The sequence below is a fragment of the Colobus angolensis genome, unplaced genomic scaffold, assembly GCF_000951035.1.
Source record: "Colobus angolensis palliatus isolate OR3802 unplaced genomic scaffold, Cang.pa_1.0 Scaffold468, whole genome shotgun sequence".
Classification (NCBI taxonomy): Eukaryota; Metazoa; Chordata; class Mammalia; order Primates; family Cercopithecidae; genus Colobus; species Colobus angolensis.
Window position 1 is genome coordinate 593810 of NW_012118132.1, and position 19141 is coordinate 612950.

At 48.4% G+C, this 19141-nt stretch overlaps 1 protein-coding gene across 1 annotated transcript in view; it reads right to left on the reverse strand.

The window, feature by feature from the left end:
- Positions 1-18549, reverse strand: part of GGA2 (golgi-associated, gamma adaptin ear containing, ARF binding protein 2) — a 43969-nt gene extending 25420 nt beyond the window's left edge. The window contains exons 1-12 of the mRNA XM_011958327.1: positions 18532-18549; positions 18265-18360; positions 17327-17425; positions 15315-15438; positions 12297-12400; positions 10544-10624; positions 9874-10011; positions 6790-6871; positions 4488-4613; positions 3564-3686; positions 2916-2944; positions 2400-2533 (exon numbers count right to left, since the gene is read on the reverse strand). Coding sequence (XP_011813717.1) covers positions 2400-2533; positions 2916-2944; positions 3564-3686; positions 4488-4613; positions 6790-6871; positions 9874-10011; positions 10544-10624; positions 12297-12400; positions 15315-15438; positions 17327-17425; positions 18265-18360; positions 18532-18549 — 1154 coding nt within the window. The remainder of the gene's footprint in view (positions 1-2399; positions 2534-2915; positions 2945-3563; positions 3687-4487; positions 4614-6789; positions 6872-9873; positions 10012-10543; positions 10625-12296; positions 12401-15314; positions 15439-17326; positions 17426-18264; positions 18361-18531) is intronic.
- Between the last annotated feature and the right edge of the window lie 592 nt (positions 18550-19141).

The following is a 19141-nucleotide window of genomic DNA, read 5'->3' on the forward strand; positions in this document are numbered from 1 at the left end:
GAAAAAAAGAAAAAGAAAGAAAGAAAAGCACTTAAAATGTCCACACATAATAAGAACCCAATAACCTAGAGCCTTTGTTATGAGGGTGGTTCATGTTGTACTTGTCAGGCAGTCCCTGACAATAAGTAGCTCAGGCAGGTTGTTTTCCAGGTGTGGTCACAGAGGTACGTGAGCCAGGCAGATGATACACAAATTACACCAGCTACTATCCACTCCATGATTTTGTCCATTTGGGACACAAACTGAAAACATTTTAGAAAACTAAAGTCCCGCGAGAAGAAATAACCCACCCTGCCCAAGTGGCTGAAAAAAAGAAGACTGCAAGAAATGACCTCTGGGTGGCAAATGAGAATGAACTCCCAGGACATCCCACTTCTGCCAGAGCCAGGTGGTTTCTATCAGGAACACAGGCACTTTCAGGCTGTTTGGATGAAGGTAAGCTGTACTTTTCCAGAGACAAAGGGACAGGATCTATGAAAATGTTGTTACATTCACACCTTAGAGAACCTCTCCCTTCAGGGATCTGTACTATAAGGCACTCCCCTAAGCATCTCCAAACTGGAAATTATGTTAATGTCCACAAAAGGGAAATGATCAAATACATCCATGCAATGAATTATAATGTAGCTATTAAGAAGACTGAGGCATATTTATAGAAACTGATATGAAATGCATCACAGACATGATATGAAAAGGTCATGCTGGAGTGCAGTTTGTAAATTAAAATCCTGTTTGTGTAACAAGCCACAAGAATGCACCACTACATGTACAGAAAAAAAGCAAAGAAGGAACATTCAACCTTGTTTTTAGGGAGTGGTACTTTGCACTTTGTTGTATATTTCTCTATGGATCAAATTTTACTTAACTTCAATTACATGGTTATTAGAAGGGAAAACAAAAACAAACAGCAAAAACCTCATGTTCTATTATTCCTAGTCCTTAAATAAACCCCCTTTCAGATGTCTTGGCCAAAGCAGGTATTTTCCAATGACTTAGGAAAGGGAGTAAAATGAGAAAAGGGAAGCAGCATATTAAACTTTTGTTGAGACAGGGTCTCACTCTGCTGTCCAGGCTGGAATGCAGTGGCATGGTAATGGCTCACTGCAGCCTCGACTTTCCGGGCTCCAGTTATCCTCCCACCTCAGTCTCCTGAGGAGCTGGGACTACAGGCATGAGCTACTACGCCTGGCTAATTTTTGTGTTTTTTGTAGAGATGGGGTTTTGCCATATATCCCAGGCTAGTCTTGAACTCCAGGGCTCAAGCGATCCACCTGCCTTGGCCTCCCAAAGAGCTGGGATTACAGGTATGATATGGTTTGGCTGTGTCCCCACCTAAATCTCATCTTGAATTGTAGCACCCACAATTCCCACATGTTGTGGCAGGGACCCTGTAGGAGAGAACTGAATCATGGGTGCAGTTTCCCCACACTGTTCTCATGGTAGTGAGTCTCATGAGATCTGATGGTTTTATAAGGAGAAACCTTTTTTCATTTGGCTCTCATTCTCTCTTGCCTGCTGCCACATAAGACATGCCTTTTGGCTGAGTGCAATGGTTCACAGTTATAATCCCAGCACTTTGGAAGGCAGAGGCAGGCAGATTATGAGGTCAGGAGATTAAGACCATCCTGGCTAACATGGTGAAACCCCATCTCTACTAAAAAAACACAAAAAATTAACCAGGTGTGGTGGCACACACCTGTAATCCCACCCACTCAGGAGGTTGAGGCAAGAGAATCGCTTGAACCCGGGAGGCAGAGGTGGCAGTGAGCTGAGATTGCACCACTGCACTCCACCCAGGGTGACAGAGAGAGACTCCGTCTCAAAAAAAAGAAAGAAAACATGCCTTTTGCCTTCCGCCATGATTGGGAGGCCTCCTCAACCACGTGAAACTATGAGTCCATTAAACCACTTTTTGTTTTTAAATTACACAGTCTCGGGTATGTCTTTATCAGCAGTGTGAAAACAAACTCATACAAGGCATGAGCCACCGCACCTGGCCTAAACTTTCAACAGAAAGATGATTCTCGGCCAGGCAGATGGATCACCTGAGGTCAGGAGTTTGAGATCAGCCTGGCCAACATGATGAAATCCCATTTCTACTAAAACTTAAAAAAAAATTAGCTGGGCATGGTGGCACGTGCCTGTAATCCCAGTTACTTGGGAGGCTGAGGCAGGAGAATCGCTTGAACTCAGGAGGTAAAGGTTGTAATGAGCCCAGATTGTGCCACTGCACTCTAGCCTGGGCAACAGAGCAAGACCCTGTCTCAAAAAAAAAAAAAGAAAGATGTTTCTCCAGGGCGAGAGGCTGTCTTAGAGCACCATTCTCTGGCCCTTGTCCCATGAGAAGGAACTGCACTCAGGAGCCACACTCTCCTACTCCCCTTGCCCGGAAGACTCACAGAGGGCCCGGAGCTGGCTGTGGTGAGAGGAGGTCCAGTAAATTCCTGTCTGCAGAAGGGTTCTGAACGCCACCGCCTGGCAGTGTGCTGGAGGAGGGATTCCTCTTTTCCTCACAGCAATTCTGACCAGCAACCTGTCAAATCAGGAATGGCTAAAGTAAGACCAGGGTATGAGTGACCATCAGCCACAGTAAAACCAAGGCACAGCTCTCCTGAGCCCACCCAAGCTGCTGTGGCCCAGGCTGGTGACATCTCTTAGGGCAAGAGGGGAAAGAAAGGGCAAGATCACACTCGGCTCCTGGGCAGACCTCCAGGAAGCAGGAGTCTGGTGTAACCTGTCTCCCCTGGGGTACCAGCCAGACAGTATGGGTGAGGAAGAGGCTTTGGACCTCCAAGGCCATGATTCCACCGGGACAGTGCAGGAGCACCTCTCTGCTCGCCAGGCAGTGCTGCCTCACAAGGGCAGGTCTGAGACCCTCCCCTTCTCTCTCTGGGCCCTGGGAAGAGCATCCTCACCGTGCCTGTAACAGGAGCATCACTGATTCCTGTAAGAAAGGAGTGGAGTGAGATGCATAACATTAACTCCACCTGCTTCAAGATGGCGAGTAATGCCACACCCACCCTTTCTAGGACATCCAGAAAGTCTAGACAAATAAGCAACTTACTGAAGGTCATGCGACTCATCCATGGCCAATCTGTGACTAATATGCAAGGGGGACCCGCTCAACTGCCCAGAACACCTGATTCCCTCGGCAGCAGGTACGTGCTCCCTGAGGGAACCAGCTCACTCTCCTACTCACAACCACCTTGATTCCCTCAGCAGCAGGTATGTGCTTTCTGAGGGGACCAGCTCACTCTCCTACTCACAACCATCCCGACTCCCTCAGCAGCAGACACGTGTTCCCCGAGGGTCCAGCTCACTCCCCTACTCACACTCATCTTGACTCGCTCAGTAGCAGACACATGCTTCCTGAGGGGACCAACTCACGCCCCTACTCACTCCCTCAGCAGCAGGTACATGCCCCCAGAGGGAACCAGCTCATTCTTCCTATTCACAACCATCTCGACCCACTCAGCAGCAGGCACGTGCTCCACGAAGGGAACCAGCTCGCTCCCCTACTGGCAACCATCCTGTGCCTGCTCCCCACAAGGACCTGCCCTCACCCAAGGCTGCCAAGTCTTGATGAAGCAAAGATGGCGCCACAGTCCCCGCCTGCGCAGGTCCATCGTCCACCTCCAAGTCAATCAGGGGACAGGTCTTCATGCAGCCTGTTGGATTCTGAAAGACTAGAAAGCCCAGGGTTAGGAAAAGAAGTCAGATGGACATGAGAACAAAGTCTCCACATAAATCCAATCAGCTTCCCTCAGGCCACCTCCTAATCAAATGGTAATACCCTCCCTGCCCTTCCAAGAACCTTCCACTCAGCTGAGTGTCCTGACACACAAGCTCAGCTGGCATCCGGGACAACAGGGAGCCAAGGCCTGCCTTCCTACCCCAGGGATCACAGGCTATCATGCAAAGGTCCCATCACCCTGGAGGAGAGCAGATTCGGCCTTCTCCAGCTCAGACCATTCCGAGGCTTCTGACCACAGCTGATTAAAATCACCCGCAGTGCTTGAAAGACGCAGACCTCCAGGCCCAGCTCCAAGCAGTCTTTTTTTTTTTTTTTTTTTTTCAAGCAGTCTTGATTCAGAAGGTCCAAGCCAGGGACCTAAGCAGTGGCAGTTCAACCAGTGCTCCAGGTGATTCTGATACAGCTGACCTGGCACTAGGAACCTCGAGGAAGACCATTTCTTTTGTCTCTAGCTCCCATATGCAAGCATTTATGAGAATTCAAACCCAGGCACAGCTTAGCCATCTGCTTCTGTGTGTAGTCAAAGCTGGGGTCCAGTCCGGCAACCAGCTCATGACGATTCCTGTGGCTGGGCGTGGCAACATGAAACCCGCTTTCACAGGAAGGGGAACAAAGGGCGAGTTCTCTCATTTCTATTCCTTAACCCAGACTATGTTTAGGACCCATTCTTTTTTTTTTCTGGGAATTGCAGGCTGCCCTGAGGCAGAAGGCAAGGAGAGGCTTTCAAACATACCTCTGGAGACAGGGATGTCTCCCACTGAGCTGGTCACTCTGTTTCCAAAGGTGACCCGGCCCTCCATCACCTGTTTGTACAGCAGAACTCCTTGGGTGAGGAGGTCATTTGCCTGGAGAATTTCCGCTGAAGAATGAGGGAAGAATCAGAACCCCCTGGTTTGGTGACCAACAATCTCAATCCTTTCTAAGCTTTTCCATAAAACAGCCTTCATATGGCTCGACTATGTTCAGTTTATCCACACCTCCAGCCCCCAGATTGTGTCATCGGACCCTATCAGGCCTAGTCAGTTAACCCGAGTCCTAACATGTTAGTAGTTCTCAATGCAGAAGGAACCAAATCTGTTTACCTTCTACACCTGTACTGTCCAGAGTACTGACCAGCAGTAAGCACTCAAATTAAGGCCCTTTAAATAACAAACTTTTAACTTTAACTCAGAACCTGTTGGCTGGGCGCAGTGGCTCATGCCTGCAATCCCAGCACTTTGGGAGGCTGAGGTGGGCGGATCACCTGAGGTCAGGAGTTCAAGACCATCCTGGCCAACATGGTGAGACCCAGTTTCTACTAAAAATACAAAAAGTTAGCCAGGTGTGGTGGCGGGTGCCTGTAATCCCAGCTATTCGGGAGGCTGAGGTGGGAGAACTGCTTGAACCCAGGAGAGGGAGGTTGCAGGGAGCTGAGATCACGTCATTGCACGCCAGCCGGGGCAACAAGAGCGAAACTCTATCTCAAGAAAAAAAGAAATATCAGAAACAGAAACATTAACAGCATCATGGGGGATGCCGCGAGCAGAACTGAGACTAAGAATACTCTCAATTCAGAGGACCTATTTTCATGCAAGGAAAAAAGGCTGCGCGTGGTGATTCACGCCTGTAATCCCAGCACTTTGGGAAGCCAAGGCGGGCAAATCACTTGAGCGCAGGAGTTTGAGACCAGCCTGGCCAACATGGCAAAACTCCATCTCTACAAAAAGTACAAAAATTCGCCAGGTATGGTGGTGTGCAACTGTAGTTCCAGCTACTCAGGAGGCTGAGGCATGAGAATTGCTTGAACCCAGGAGGTAGAGGCTGTAGAGGCTGCAGTGAACTGAGATCACGCCACTGGACTCCAGCCTGAGCAACAGAGTGAGACTGTCTCAAAAAAACGAAAAAGGGCATGCACATGCTACCCACTAAGAGAGACTAAAGAAATATAAACCAATTATACAGTAGGGCTTTTCTATACAGTAGTGCTTTTCTTTTGCGTCTGATTTAGAACAATTTTTTTTTTTTAAGTTAGCAAGAGATGATTAAGGAGAAATTTCATCAGGGAAATCTGAACACTGATTGAATCTTTGATTATTTTGAAACGTCCAGAGGCTGGGGATTGTGTCTCACGCCTGTAAGCCCAGCACTTTGGGAGGCCACGGCAGGCAGATCACTAGAGGCCAGGAGTTTGAAACCAGCCTGGCCAAATTGGTGAAACATCATCTCTACAAAAATACAAAAATTAGCCAGGCATGATGGTGGTTGCCTATAATCCCAGCTACTTGGGGGGCTGAGGCAGGTGAATGGCTTGAACCCAGGAGGTGGAGGTTGCAGTGAACCAAGATTACACCACTGCACTCCAGCCTGGACAACAGAGCAAGACTCCATCTCAAAAAAAAATTAAAAGAAAAAGGAATGTCTAGAATTTGCTTCAAAACAGACTAGGGAATGGGTGGGTACAAAAAGAGGTACAGATGAAACAAGATTAAAAAAATCAGCTATGAGCTGGTAATTATTAAAGATGAGTGAAGAATACATAGAATTTATTTTACTATTCCTGTCTCTCATGTTTTGAGATTTTCCATACTAAAGAGTTAAATTTTTTTTTAGTAACTGTGGACAATTTTTCACGTCCCTACGGATGTCCCTTCCATTTTCCAATCGGCTGGGCTCTCTTAGGTGACCTACCTGGCCCCTGAAGATACAAAAGCTGGTGATCCCTTTGAGACACCAACCGCAGCTGCTTCTCTGGCCCCTATGATTGGTCAGCTTTTCCTGAAGCCTCCAGAGGCATCTTTCTTCTACCTCTCACACCCCGATCTCCATGGTCAATTTCCACCCCTTTTCAGGCTTTAGACCTGCTGCTGATTTCTTACTGAAGCCTGGATCCTGCTGGAAGTCAGTTCTGAGGCAACTCAGGCCACACCCTACCTAAGCACAAGCTCCACGGAACATCAAGTCCACTCTGTCTTGTTCCTGGCACAGTAGTGTGACAGGAGGGACCGAGTCTGTCTTGCATTTGTGCTGCTAGCTACACCCAAGGAAAGAAAACTTACCGAGTGCATCATCGTCATCAGTGGTGTCACTCGCCAGCCGGAACAACGTGGGCCGCAGCTTTTCACACCTCTCATACACGACCTGAAAGAGCACAACGTGGTTCATGACACAAGCCCAGGCACCCCACAACAACCCCCTCCAGGGCCCCAGGAGCCTCTGATCAGGCAGGCGGCAGAGTCTGGGGCTTCCGGAGGCCTCCTGTTGGTCCTGACTTCGAGAGTGCAGGTTTGAAGTAACATGGCAGAGTTTCAGAAAAAGATTACAGGCTACAAGTGTATGATTTTTGAAAATAAAAGAATCTGACCGGGCAGGGTGGCTCACGTCTGTAATCCCAGCACTTTGGGAGACTGAGGTGAGCAGATCACCTGAGGTCAGGAGTTCAAGACCAGCCTGGCCAACCGGGTGAAACCCTGTCTCTACTAAAAATACAAAAGTTAGCAGGTGCCTGTAATTCCAGCTACTCAGGAGGCTTAGGAATTTGGAAAGACAGTAGTTCATTTCTGCTAATCTCGTGAAGTGGAAGGACAGGTAAATAAAGGAGTTATGCGGGGGCTGGCTCTCCTGTGCAGAGAAACATTAAAAAAAAAAAAAAAAAAAATGGAATGCAGAGGGAGATGGCTGAAACAGACCTGCAGAAGGAGGTGGAGAACAGAGCTCCAAGGGAGACCAAGAGCATGGCTGCCTCGAACCTGCCACAGAAAGGCTGTGGTTTCTTTTTGATTGTTTCTTTGTTTTTGAGATGGAGTTTCGCTGTTGTTGCCCAGGCTGGAGTGCAATAGTGTGATCTCGGCTCACCACAACCTCCGCCTCCCGGGTTCAAATGCTTCCCCTGCCTCAGCCTCCCGAGTAGCTGGGATTACAGGCATGCGCCACTATGCTCGGCTGATATTGTATTTTTAGTAGAGATGGGGTTTCTCCATGTTGGTCAGGCTGGTCTCAAACTCCTGAACTCAGGTGATCCGCCTGCCTTGACCTCCCAAAGTGCTGGGATTACAGGCGTGAGCCACTGAGCCCAGCTGGACTGTGGTTTCTTAGATGTGACAACAAAAGCACCAGCAAGACATTTAAAAAAAAAAGAAAAAGAAAAGAAGGCCAGGCATGGTGGCTCATGCCTGTAATCCCAGCACTTTGAGAGGCCAAGGCAGGTGGATCACCTGAGGTCAGGGTTCGAGACCAGCCTGGCCAACATGGTGAAACCCTGTCTCTACTGGTCAGGTACGGTGGCTCACACCTGTAATCCCAGCACTTTGGGAGGCTGAGGTGGGCGGATCACCTGAGGTCAGGAGTTCGAGACCAGCCTAACCAACATAGAGAAACCCTGTCTTTACTTAAAAAGAAAAACAAACACAAAATTAGCCAGGTGTGCTGGCACATTCCTATAATCCTAGCACTCGGGAGGCTGAGGCAGGAGAATTGCTTGAACCCAGGAGGCGGAGGTTGTGGGGAGCTGAGATCACGCAATTGCACTCCAGCCTGGGCGATAGAGCAAGACTTTGTCTCAAAAAACAGAACAAAACAAAACTTTCCCGCTTCAAAAGATGCTATCAAAACAGTGAAAAGGATGGGAGAAAACTGTCTGATAAGGAACTTGTATCCAGAATACATAAAAAATGCTTGTAACTCAAAAAGACACTCCAAAAGATGGGCAACGGATTTGCAGACATGTCTTCTAAGATGTACAAGCTGCCAATAAGCATAGAAAATAAACAAGCCATTAAGAAACAGAAAGTTGCAATGAGACAGCACTTCACACCCTCCAGGAGGGCTCCGATCAAAAAGATAACAGCAAATGTTGGCAGGATGCAGAGAACTGGAACCAATACATTGCTGCTGGGAATGTAAAATGGCACAGCCACTTTGGAAAACAGTTTGGCAGTTTCTCAAAATGTTAAATATGGAGTTATCCCAAGATCCAGCAATTCCATTTCTAGGTATATACCCAAGAGAATTAAAAACCTATGTTCACATAAAAACTTGGACAAAGCTCAAAGTCGTTAATCTTAATGAATAATTCAAAGGCATCATTCATAATAGCCAAAAAGTAGGAACAAACCAAATGCCCATCAGCTGATAAATGGAGAAACAAAATGTGGCATAGCCAAACAATGGAACACTATTCGGGCATGAACAGAAATGGAGCAGTGACACATGCTACCAGATGGATGCACCTGCAAACATTAGGCTACGTAAAGGAAGCCAGACACGAAAGCCCACGTATTGTGTAACCGCGCTTGGACAAAGGATCCAAATCCAGAGAGACAGAAAGTGGATTAGTGGTTGCCAGGGACTGGGGAAAGGGGAGTTTGGGAAAGGGCGAATGACTGTTAATGGGTACAAGGTTTCTTTTAGGGGTGATTAAGATATTCTATAACTAGGTAGATACGATGTTTGCTTTTATGGTGTTAATTATCTCAATAAAGATGCTGTATAAAAACTAAGATCTCAAGATGGGGAGGAGCTAGAACTTGCATATGCTGCTGTTAGGATTGTAAAATGGTGCAATCACCCTGGAAGATAGCTTAGCCACTTTGTTTCCTAACAAGTTAAATATATACTTAGCATATGACCTAGTAATCCCAGACATTTACCCACAAGAAATGAAAATAGATGTTCACACAAAATCCCATGTACACAACTGTTTATAGCAGCGTGATTCATAATCACCCAAAGATGGAAACAACGCAAGGCCCATCAATAGGTACACGCTGTGGTACATCCAGGTGACGGGACAGTACCTAGCAATAAGAAGAAACAAGCTACTGCTACACACAGCAACGTGAATGGATCTAGAGTGAGATTGAGAAGCCAGGCAAAAATAGAGGGTTATGTACTGCATCATTCCATTTATACAAGAGTCTGGGAGTTGTCAGCGAATCAGAACAGAAAGCAAATCAGTAGCTGCCCGGGGATTGGGGAGTAGCGGAGAGAGGAAGGGAGGACAAAGCAGCACAAGGACATTTGGGGAGGTGTCAGATATGTTTACCATCTTGACTCTGAGATGGCTTCATGGGTGCATACAGGTGAAAGCACTGTGAACTCACTTTAGTAAACACGTGCAGCCCCGTGTTACACCTGAAGATTACCTGCAGGGCCTCCTGGTCGGGCAGAGCCTGCCCTGGCCTGCGGTACATGCTCAGCATCTCCTGCAGCACCTTCACATGGCTTCGCACTTCCTCCACCGCACTGACCCTCTTGGACACCTTCTCCGATTTTTCTTGTTCCTTTTGGGAAAAAGAAGAGGATGAGAGTGAAGGAGCAGAAACCCTGGCTGAAGCCTGGGAAAGAGTCACTATTGAGAGAGCTCGCTCAGGGGAGTCACCAGGACATTAAGTGCATGGGAGAGCTCACACAGTGGGTGAAAAAATACTCAAAAGCCCAGAATTCCTGGGGAGGAAACTGCAGTTTGGGGAATAGTGACCATGACCTCTGCCTCTGTGCCACCAGCCTCAAGCCCTCTGAAAAGCAGTTTCCTAAACCTGGACTTTGTCCGTACCAGTACCTGTTGCTGGGATCGAAGCTGGTGTCTAGGAAATGCTTTGAGCAGCATGGATGAAAGCAGCTGAGAAGTACGACAGCAGCGGGATTTTTGCTTCCAATTGAGGGAGCCTATGGCTGTTCCCCAGAGTTCAGGGCTAGGAGCCACTCTTTCTCCCAGGCAACCATTCCTCTACCCCTTAAGCATAGGCTCATGTGCACTGTCTTTCAGCCTCTGCCAAATGCTGCTTCTACTGAACCAACTGGAAGAATGCCCACCTCCTTGACCAAATTCTTGATTAACCGGTTTGCGGCCTGAAGGTCCTCAGGGTGGTTGCTCTTTAGAAGCCTTGTCAGAAGCTGGAGAGAGTGAACAGGAAGAGTAGGTGAGACCACAACTCCCTCAGGCCCAGAGCAGAAGCAGCAGCTACAGAGGAGTTAACACTAACAACAGCGCACACATTTTACATGCACTGTCTCACCAAACGGTCCCAAGGACATGATGATGCAGGCACTCTGACTATCCCAATACACCACTGTTTTTTTTTTTTTTGAGACCGGGTCTTGCTCTGTTGTTAGGCTGGAGTGCAGTGGCGTGATCTTGGCTCACTGCAACCTCTGCCTCCCAGGTTCACACCATTCTCCTGCCTCAGCCTTCCAAGTAGCTGGGACTACAGGCGCGTGCCACCATGCCCAGCTAATTTTTGTGTTTTTAGTAGAGACGGGGTTTCACCATGTTGGCCAGGGTGGTCTCAATCTCTTGACCTCGTGATCTGCCTGCCTCGGCCTTCCAAAGTGCTGGGATTACAGGGATGAGATGCTGTGCCCAGTCCGTCACTGGTTTTCAGTGGGATAGGGGGATGTGGGGGATTACTTCTCCCAGGGGATGTCTGGCCAAGTCTGGAGAAATTTGGTTGTCGCAACTAGAGAGGGGGTGCTACTGGCAGCTCATGGGTAGAGTCGGGAATGCTGTGAACATCCTACAGTGCACAGGACAGTCCCCAACAACAGGGAATTCTCTGGCCCAAATGGGCGCTAGGTCTGCAGTTGCCCGGGACCATGTGCTTTACGATGCAACAGACCCTGGTGATCTTGTTCATCTCTTCATTTCCAATGCCTAGCAGGATGCCTGGCACAGAGAAGTCACTCAATCTTCATGGGACGGATGGCAGGAAAGGTGAGGATAATGAGGGCTGGTAACACAGGATTCTTTCTCAGAAGTCACACCATACCTCCTTCCTAGCTCCTCCCATCCTCTGCAAACCCAAGGCACCGAACAGGAGGAAAGCCAGGGAGAAAGGCGGCCCGGAGCCTAGACTAGTCTTGCTCATTCTAACAACAGGGACCTGATGGCCACAGAGTATCTAGGCCCAAGGAGTGGGTATAGGGATGGGGTGCAGTTGGCAGGCAGACCATACCACGCAGAAACGAGTACGTAGTGTGTAGCCTTCCGACGCTCCGTGAACTAGATCTGTGACTGACCAAGAACAGTCATGACCGAAAACACTGCCAGCAGAAGGCCAAAGGGCTCCCCACTCACAGGCACCATAGAGTTATCCCTGGGTCTTGGCCACCTTACTCTTCTTGTCCCTCTAGATACTGATGTCCAAGGAACAACGATTTGGGGAGTTCATAGTGGATGGAAAATGGATAGGGCCGGGTTCACTGGCACTGAGAAAGAGCTGAACCAACACACAGCAGCAAGTCCTTCCACCGTCCCCACCCCAATACCACACCCATACAGGACATGACCCATCACCCACACTTCCCACGAGCTAGCATTCTGCACCTTCTTTCCCCAAGGAAGGCTGTGCAGAAAAGGGAGAGGGCACAAAGAGCCCAGCACCTTATTAGTCGGCTTATCCACAAAGAATGCACCCAAATCTTCTGCTACCTCACTCCTAACGGCCTGTCTGGAGAGGAGAATCCACGTAACCTGGCCCCCTTCACACTCTGATTCAAGCATCAAAGGGCATTTACAGTCCCTAAGGGAAAAGGTCTGATCAGACACCATGTAGGTCTGGTTCCTTACCTTGGACTTTTCTTCATCAGCATCAAAGATGGAGCTCTTGGGCCAAGGAGATGGTGGGGGTAAGATTTTATCCACTGGTAGTTTAGGGTCTTGTTTTATAATTCCTAAAAATGCAATTTACAAAGTTAAGACACCAATATGGTACCCATAAACTTCAGTCAGAATCCAGTATAAAGTCCAGAAACCCCTGGCTCCTGATACCATGCTAGGAAAGCACTGTCAACAGCCTTCAAAGACAACCCACAGTCTATGAATGAAGTTTTACATCATCTCTTAGGAGAATCCAAGGGACCACCATGGTGGCCGGGACATCAGAGCCAACTATGTCAGAGAAGAGCCAGTCCTGAAGGCCTGCAGTCTGTGGGCCCTATGCTATAAAAACATGGATCAGTTTATCCAGCTACATAACCTCCCAGGGATCAACAGTATCTGGAGGGTCCCTGATGAAGCTCCTGAAAATGCTGAGTGCATGTGACAGGGAACAACAGTCCATCCTGAACCCGGGTTCCTTTTTTTAAGAGCCCAGTATAAAAAGAAATTCAGATTCCCATCTTACAAACAGGATACACAAGGGTGGGAACTATCACCCCCACTGTGACAACAACAAAACACTGGAAAGTGTGCAAATTCACAACATTTTTGTTGTTTTTGAGACAGATTCTTGCCCTGTCTCCCAGGCTAGAGTGCAGTGGTGTGATCACGGCTTGCTGCAGCCTCAAACTCCTGGGCTCAAGCAGTCCTCCCACCTTGGCCTTCCAAGTAGCTGGGACTACAGGTGGGCACCACCACACCCAGCTAATTAAAAAAAAATTTTTTTGTAGAGATGGGGTCTCGCTATGTTGCCCAGGCTGGTCTGAAACTCCTGGCCTCAAGAGATTCCTCACCTCAAACTACCAAAGTGCTGGGATCGCAGGCGTGAGCCACCATGCCCAGCCTACAACTTCCTTGAATCCATCAGAGAGGTCAGATCACAGGGCAACAACTAAGTAACCTGAAATCTAAGGAAAAAAACAACCTCCAAGGATTGACAAAAGGCAATACCAATAGTAACAACTAAGCTAGAATTATTTTAAAATTGTTTACAAGCCAGTGTGAGCTGCCAAGAGAATACAGAATTTCTGGAGGCTGCAACAGAGAGAAAATAAGCTCTTCTCCAGAGGCTTACAAAAATAGCGGGAAGGCCTGAAGGCAGGATTACAGGGAGAAGAGGAACAAACGCTGCAGCCTTAGAGCACTGGTGGAACCCACTGCAGCTAGAGAAAAAATAGGGGAGAAAAAACAAAAACAAACCCTAGTACCCTTGGAGGAGGAGCAGGAATTATGTCCTGGACCAAGATCTACACTGGGGTGAGGCAGGATCACAAACAGATCCTACCAAGACCCAGGATGCAGTGCCTGCCTAAGAACCAGGCTGAACCAGAACAAAGACTGGCCCTGCCCACCACCCTATCCCTCCGACAAGGGACAGCTGTCTACTGCTATGAGTGGCAAGAACAAGGAGAAAGGCTCTCTCTGAGGTGCAAAGTGAAGACCTACAGCTGAGAGAACAGATCCTGAAAAAATTAACAAACTAGCCCCCAACCTAAACACAGGCTAACACTAGAGGAATCTGAAATCTGATGTCACTACAGCAACAACAAATCTCACACCCAGTTCAAATCCTGCCTACCAAAAGGAAAGCTCTACCCAATTCCAGGGATTAAAAACTCCTTACCTCACTGATGGATATGCCAACTACCCTGATTTGATCACTACACATTGCATGCATGAACCAAAATATCACATTGTCTCCAATAAATGTGTATAAGTATGTGTCAATTAAAAATAAATCCACGGCTGGGCACAGTGGCTCACGCCTGTAATCCGAGCACTTTGGGAGGCTGAGGCAGGCGGATCATTTGAGGTCGGGAGTTTGAGACCAGCCTGAGCAACACAGTAAAATCCCATCTCTACTAAAAATACAAAAATTAGCCGGGCATGGTGGCGGGTGCCTATAATCCCAGCTACTTGAGAAGCTGAGGCATGAGAATCGCTTGAACCCAGGAGGCAGAGGTTGCAGTGAATGGAGTTCGTCCCACTGCACTCCAGCCTGGGCGACAGAGTAAGCCTGTCTCAAAAAAAAAGTATTGAAAGATCTGTCTGCACGTTGTTACTTTTATCACAATAGTATTTTTCACACTCTGGCTCATAGGTAGCATTTATCTGTACTTCACAGTAAGGTTCCACTATTTCAGGAAAAGAGGTTAAAGATGGACATGGTGGCTCACGCCTGGGAGGCTGAGGTGGGAGGATCATTTGAGCCCAGGAGTTTGAGACCAGCGTGGGCAACACTGCAAGACCTTATCTCTACAAAAAATAAAAATATTTGGTGTAAGTAAGAGAGCAAGTGAGACAGAGATAGAGAGAGAGAGAGAGAGAGAGAGAGAGAGGGAGGGAGGGAGGGTGTGTGTGTGTCTGTATGTGTTGAGGTGCAGGTGGGACAATAATAAGTGAATAAATCAGCTGGGTATGGTGGCACGCGTCTGTAGTCCCAGCTACGTGGGAGGCTAAACCAGGAGAATGGCTGGAGTCCAGGAGGTCGAGGCTGCAGTGAGCCATGACTCCACCACTGTGCTCCAGCCTAGGTGATGGGGCAACACCTTGTCTCAAAAAAAAAAAATGAAAAGGTTAGTTTTCAAGCAACCAAGAATTTTAAAAGATAAATAAGTGCTTTAGTGACATAGGTAGCTTGTATGTCACTTTAGTGACATAGGTACCTTTCTCATGCTGTGGTTTCCTATGATCCAGGCAACAGGGAAAAAGGCAAGCCTTACATCATCTTTCTAGGTTTGCACTATGGCTTTTAAAGGTAAGTAGATAAAAGATTTATTGTGTAAAAAAAAAAATCAAAACTCTACCTCAGTGTCTATGGTCCTACATAAGAAGTCCAGCTTTCAACAAAAATTATAAGGCAGACGAAAAAGCAGGAAGATACAGACCGAGACAAGAGGAAATATGACACAGTAACGCAAGTCAGACCTTGTTTCTTCAGCATCTGATAGGCATCTCGGATCTTGATGTCTTCCGGAAACCAGACTGTCCAACTAAAGAGTATTTCAATGACTCTTCCTTTAACTTTTTCTGTGGCCCAGGACCCCAGGTACTGTAAGTAAAAAGGAAAGAGAATTCTAGAGCTGGAAGAGACTTGGGAGACCGACACTTTAACTGAAGAGGTAGCTGCTGACGCCCAGAGACACGAGCACCCAGGAACAGTATGAGTGTGAGGAGAGACTAGAGGCCACCCCATCTGACGCCTAGCCCCGGAGTCCTTCCTGGGATTCAAGGAATTGATCTCCACAATACTCACACTAAACCCCACCATGCAGAGGCCTAGGTCAGAGCCTGTTCTACACCACTAGGGACAGTCATTTTTTTGCCTCAGACAAGAATATAATAATAAAACTTGGGGCCGGGTGCAGTGGCTCAAGCCTGTAATCCCAGCACTTTGGGAGGCCGAGACGGGCGGATCACAAGGTCAGGAGATCGAGACCATCCTGGCTAACACGGTGAAACCCCGTCTCTACTAAAAATACAAAAAAACTAGCCGGGCGAGGTGGCGGGCACCTGTAGTCCCAGCTACTCTGGAGGCTGAGGCAGGAGAATGGCGTAAACCCGGGAGGCGGAGCTTGCAGTGAGCTGAGATCCGGCCACTGCACTCCAGCCCGGGCGACAGAGCAAGACTCCGTCTCAAAAAAAAATAAATAAATAAATAAATAATAATAATAAAAAAACTTGGTCTTTGCTTCAGTTCCTGGCACAGAACTTCAAAAATCCTCAGAATTTCCTGAGTCACAGGAGTGTCTTGTTATTCAAGAGACATACTCGCAGGGCGCACCTGAGTTTTCACTAATGACTTACAGTGAGTGCCTAGAGAGTTTCAAGGGCTGGCCACTCCAAAGAGATCAACTCTGTGATCAGAGGGCTGAAACTTTCAGCCCCATCCCCTGACCCGTGCCCTCACATCCCCACCGACAGAGGTGGCAGGGGCAGGCAGGGGGGGGTGTGAACTAGAGATTGAGTTCAACTATGTGGCCAATGATTTGACCGATCATGCCTCGGTAATAAAACCTAGAGCTAGTTCAAGCCAGAAAGGATGTGTAAAAAAAAAAAAAGAAAAAAGAAAAAACACTGAAACAAGGAAGCTCAGAGAATCTCTCAGTTGAACCTACGATGGGAGGATGGCAAGCTCAGAGTCCAGGAGAGGGACAGCAGATCTGTCCCCTCTTGCCACACCAAGACCTTGCCTATGCATTGCTTCCATTTGTATCCTTTATAATAAAACAGGGATACAAAGTATAGTGCTTTCTTGTATATGTGAATCATTCTAGGGAATTATGGAATCTGGGGCGGCGGCGGGATGGGGGGGCATTCATGGGAACCCCTGAATCTGCAGCTGGGGATGCAGAAGTGTAGCAGTTTGAGGACACATGAGACTCATGGCTGGCAGCTGAAACACGGGAAGCCTAAGCAGCACTGAGCCCTCACTGTGTGGGGTCCGGATAGCATGCAGCTCTGAGAAGCGTCAGAGCTGAAATGAACTGTGGGACCCACAGTCAGTGTCAGCACTGTTGTGGGAACACAGCAAGGGAGGGCTCAACGTTGGTTACCTGAGACTGGCTGAGCTAAGACAGGTGCCAGGAAGACAGGTGCAGAGGACAAGGCAGGAGGTGATAGGATAACTTCAGGCCACCCCTGGGATCTCTCACTGTCTCTACCAGGAACCTGTGCCTCCAAGCTGGAGTTCCTCATCTCCTCTAGGCCACATGTCTCCATGGCCTTCTTACAGGGGAAATGTGAAAACGCTAACAGTGAGGGGCACGGGTCAGCTGATGAGCAGAGCCTCTTCCTAGAGCTTGGAGAGAAGAGCACTTTCACAGGCAGGAGCAGGTTTTGTCCATGTGTGGGCCTGCCTCTGGCCTGAGGAGGGCACCAGGAGTTTGACGGCAGGCATAGGTGCAGCACAGTGGGCAGAGCCAAGCCCAGGTACTCACCTTTGGGGACAACACTTTGATCAGTTCATTCAGGAAACGAAATTTGGCCACCTCGCTGTGGAACTTCTCCCCACAGTGGTTCATGCACATCTCCAGCACCTGAACAGACACAGGACCCCCGTGAGAAGGTGGAAAGCCAGTGGTCCCAGGCTCCCCTCCAGGCTGGTAACCACTTGCTGGAGACTGCGCTGGAACCACGGCTAACCCTGCCTCAAGCCTATGAGGACACTGAAGTTTTGATGAAGATGACTTTTTCAGATCAAGAAAAAAATGTCCCCTGTTTAATCTTGCTATAACTGCCTGAGGTTTATGCCCAGGAAAGAGCTTAGTGGTGTTTGTCAAACCCTAAGGTCACCCCACCTTTAAGGAGACCTTTTGAGAGTGAAAGTGGCTCAAGAAGCAACTCCTCCCCAGAGGCAGAAATCCGGTATCCAGTGCCCAAGACCAGCCAGATGTCACCCATTGGCACTCAAGAGGCAAGCTGGGCCTGCAGACCCCTCCTCTGGTCCATACTGTGGCTTTCAACACTGCAAATTAGTCACCAACATCTAAACTCTCAAACATATACAAAGACCTAAACTAGCAATCCTGAGCCCATACTCATACCTGCCAACAGTCAGTGGGCCCCATGCTAGAGCTGCCCTCTTTAGACAGGGCACATGAACTTGCCAGCCCTGGTCTAAGAAGGGTAAATGAAATAAAACCTTCCTTTCCTTCTCCCACAGTAGACTCAATGCTGCCCTGAAAAAACAGACGAGAAAGAGAAGAAGGGTGGGGACCCTGGCCCAGAACTCCCTCCTCCAACCTGCTGTGAAGGTGAACCTCTCAGAGGAGGCTCCCTGCCCCAACGGAAAGGATCTGGGTGGAAGCAAAGTGCCTCTCAGCTCTCTATAGCACAAGGACAGGAAAGCTTAGGCTACAAGGTAAGCCAAACTCACCGTTAAGGCATAAAGAGCTTCCTTCTCTTGCGGAGACTGGATCTTGTGGGCCAGTAGCCAGGGTGCATGTGTGGGGCTATAGGGAAACAAAAAGACCTAGACTCTGGGCACGCAAGAAGAAACTAACCCAAGTGGCTAAGCATACTCAGTAAAGTCACTTTTCTTCCAGGGGCTGGTGTCCAAAAGCAGAGGTGGAGTGTGCCTGACAAATAGCCCACGCAGGGGCCCTGGAGAGGGCCACCTCCCACCCACCCTGGTTGCACCTACAGCATGCAAGGTCCTCATCCTGCCCAGGGCATACTGCCCTCCCCTCAGCCAAACCCCAGCCCCCAAACTCAAGGCTTCCACTCCCAGCCCAGTCCCATGCATAGCCAGAGCAGCACAGGCCCTGCATGGCTGTGATAAATGCCCAGGAAATGCTAGAGCAGAAAGTGCGATCAAACTCTGGGTTCAAACTGGCCAAATACGCGACACCACACAGATTAAACATCTGGATGGGCCAGGCACAGTGGCTCATGCCTGTAATCCCAGCACTTTGGGAGGCCAGGGCAGGTAGATCACCTGAGGTCAGGAGTTTGAGACCAGCCTGGCAAAAATGGTGAAACCCAATCTCCACTAAAAAAATACAAAAATTAGCCAGGTGTGGTGGCACGTGCCTGTAATCCCAGCTACTTAGGAGACTGATACAGGAGAATCGCTTCAACCCAGGAGGTGGAGGTTGCAGTGAGCTGAGATCACGCCATTGCACTCCAGCCTGGGTGACAGAGTGAGACTCTGTCTCAAGAAAAAATAAAAAAAAGAAAACAAAACAAAAACAAAACATCTGGATGACTCACTTGATTCTGAGTCTTCAGGTCCTATCCAGATGCTATAGAAA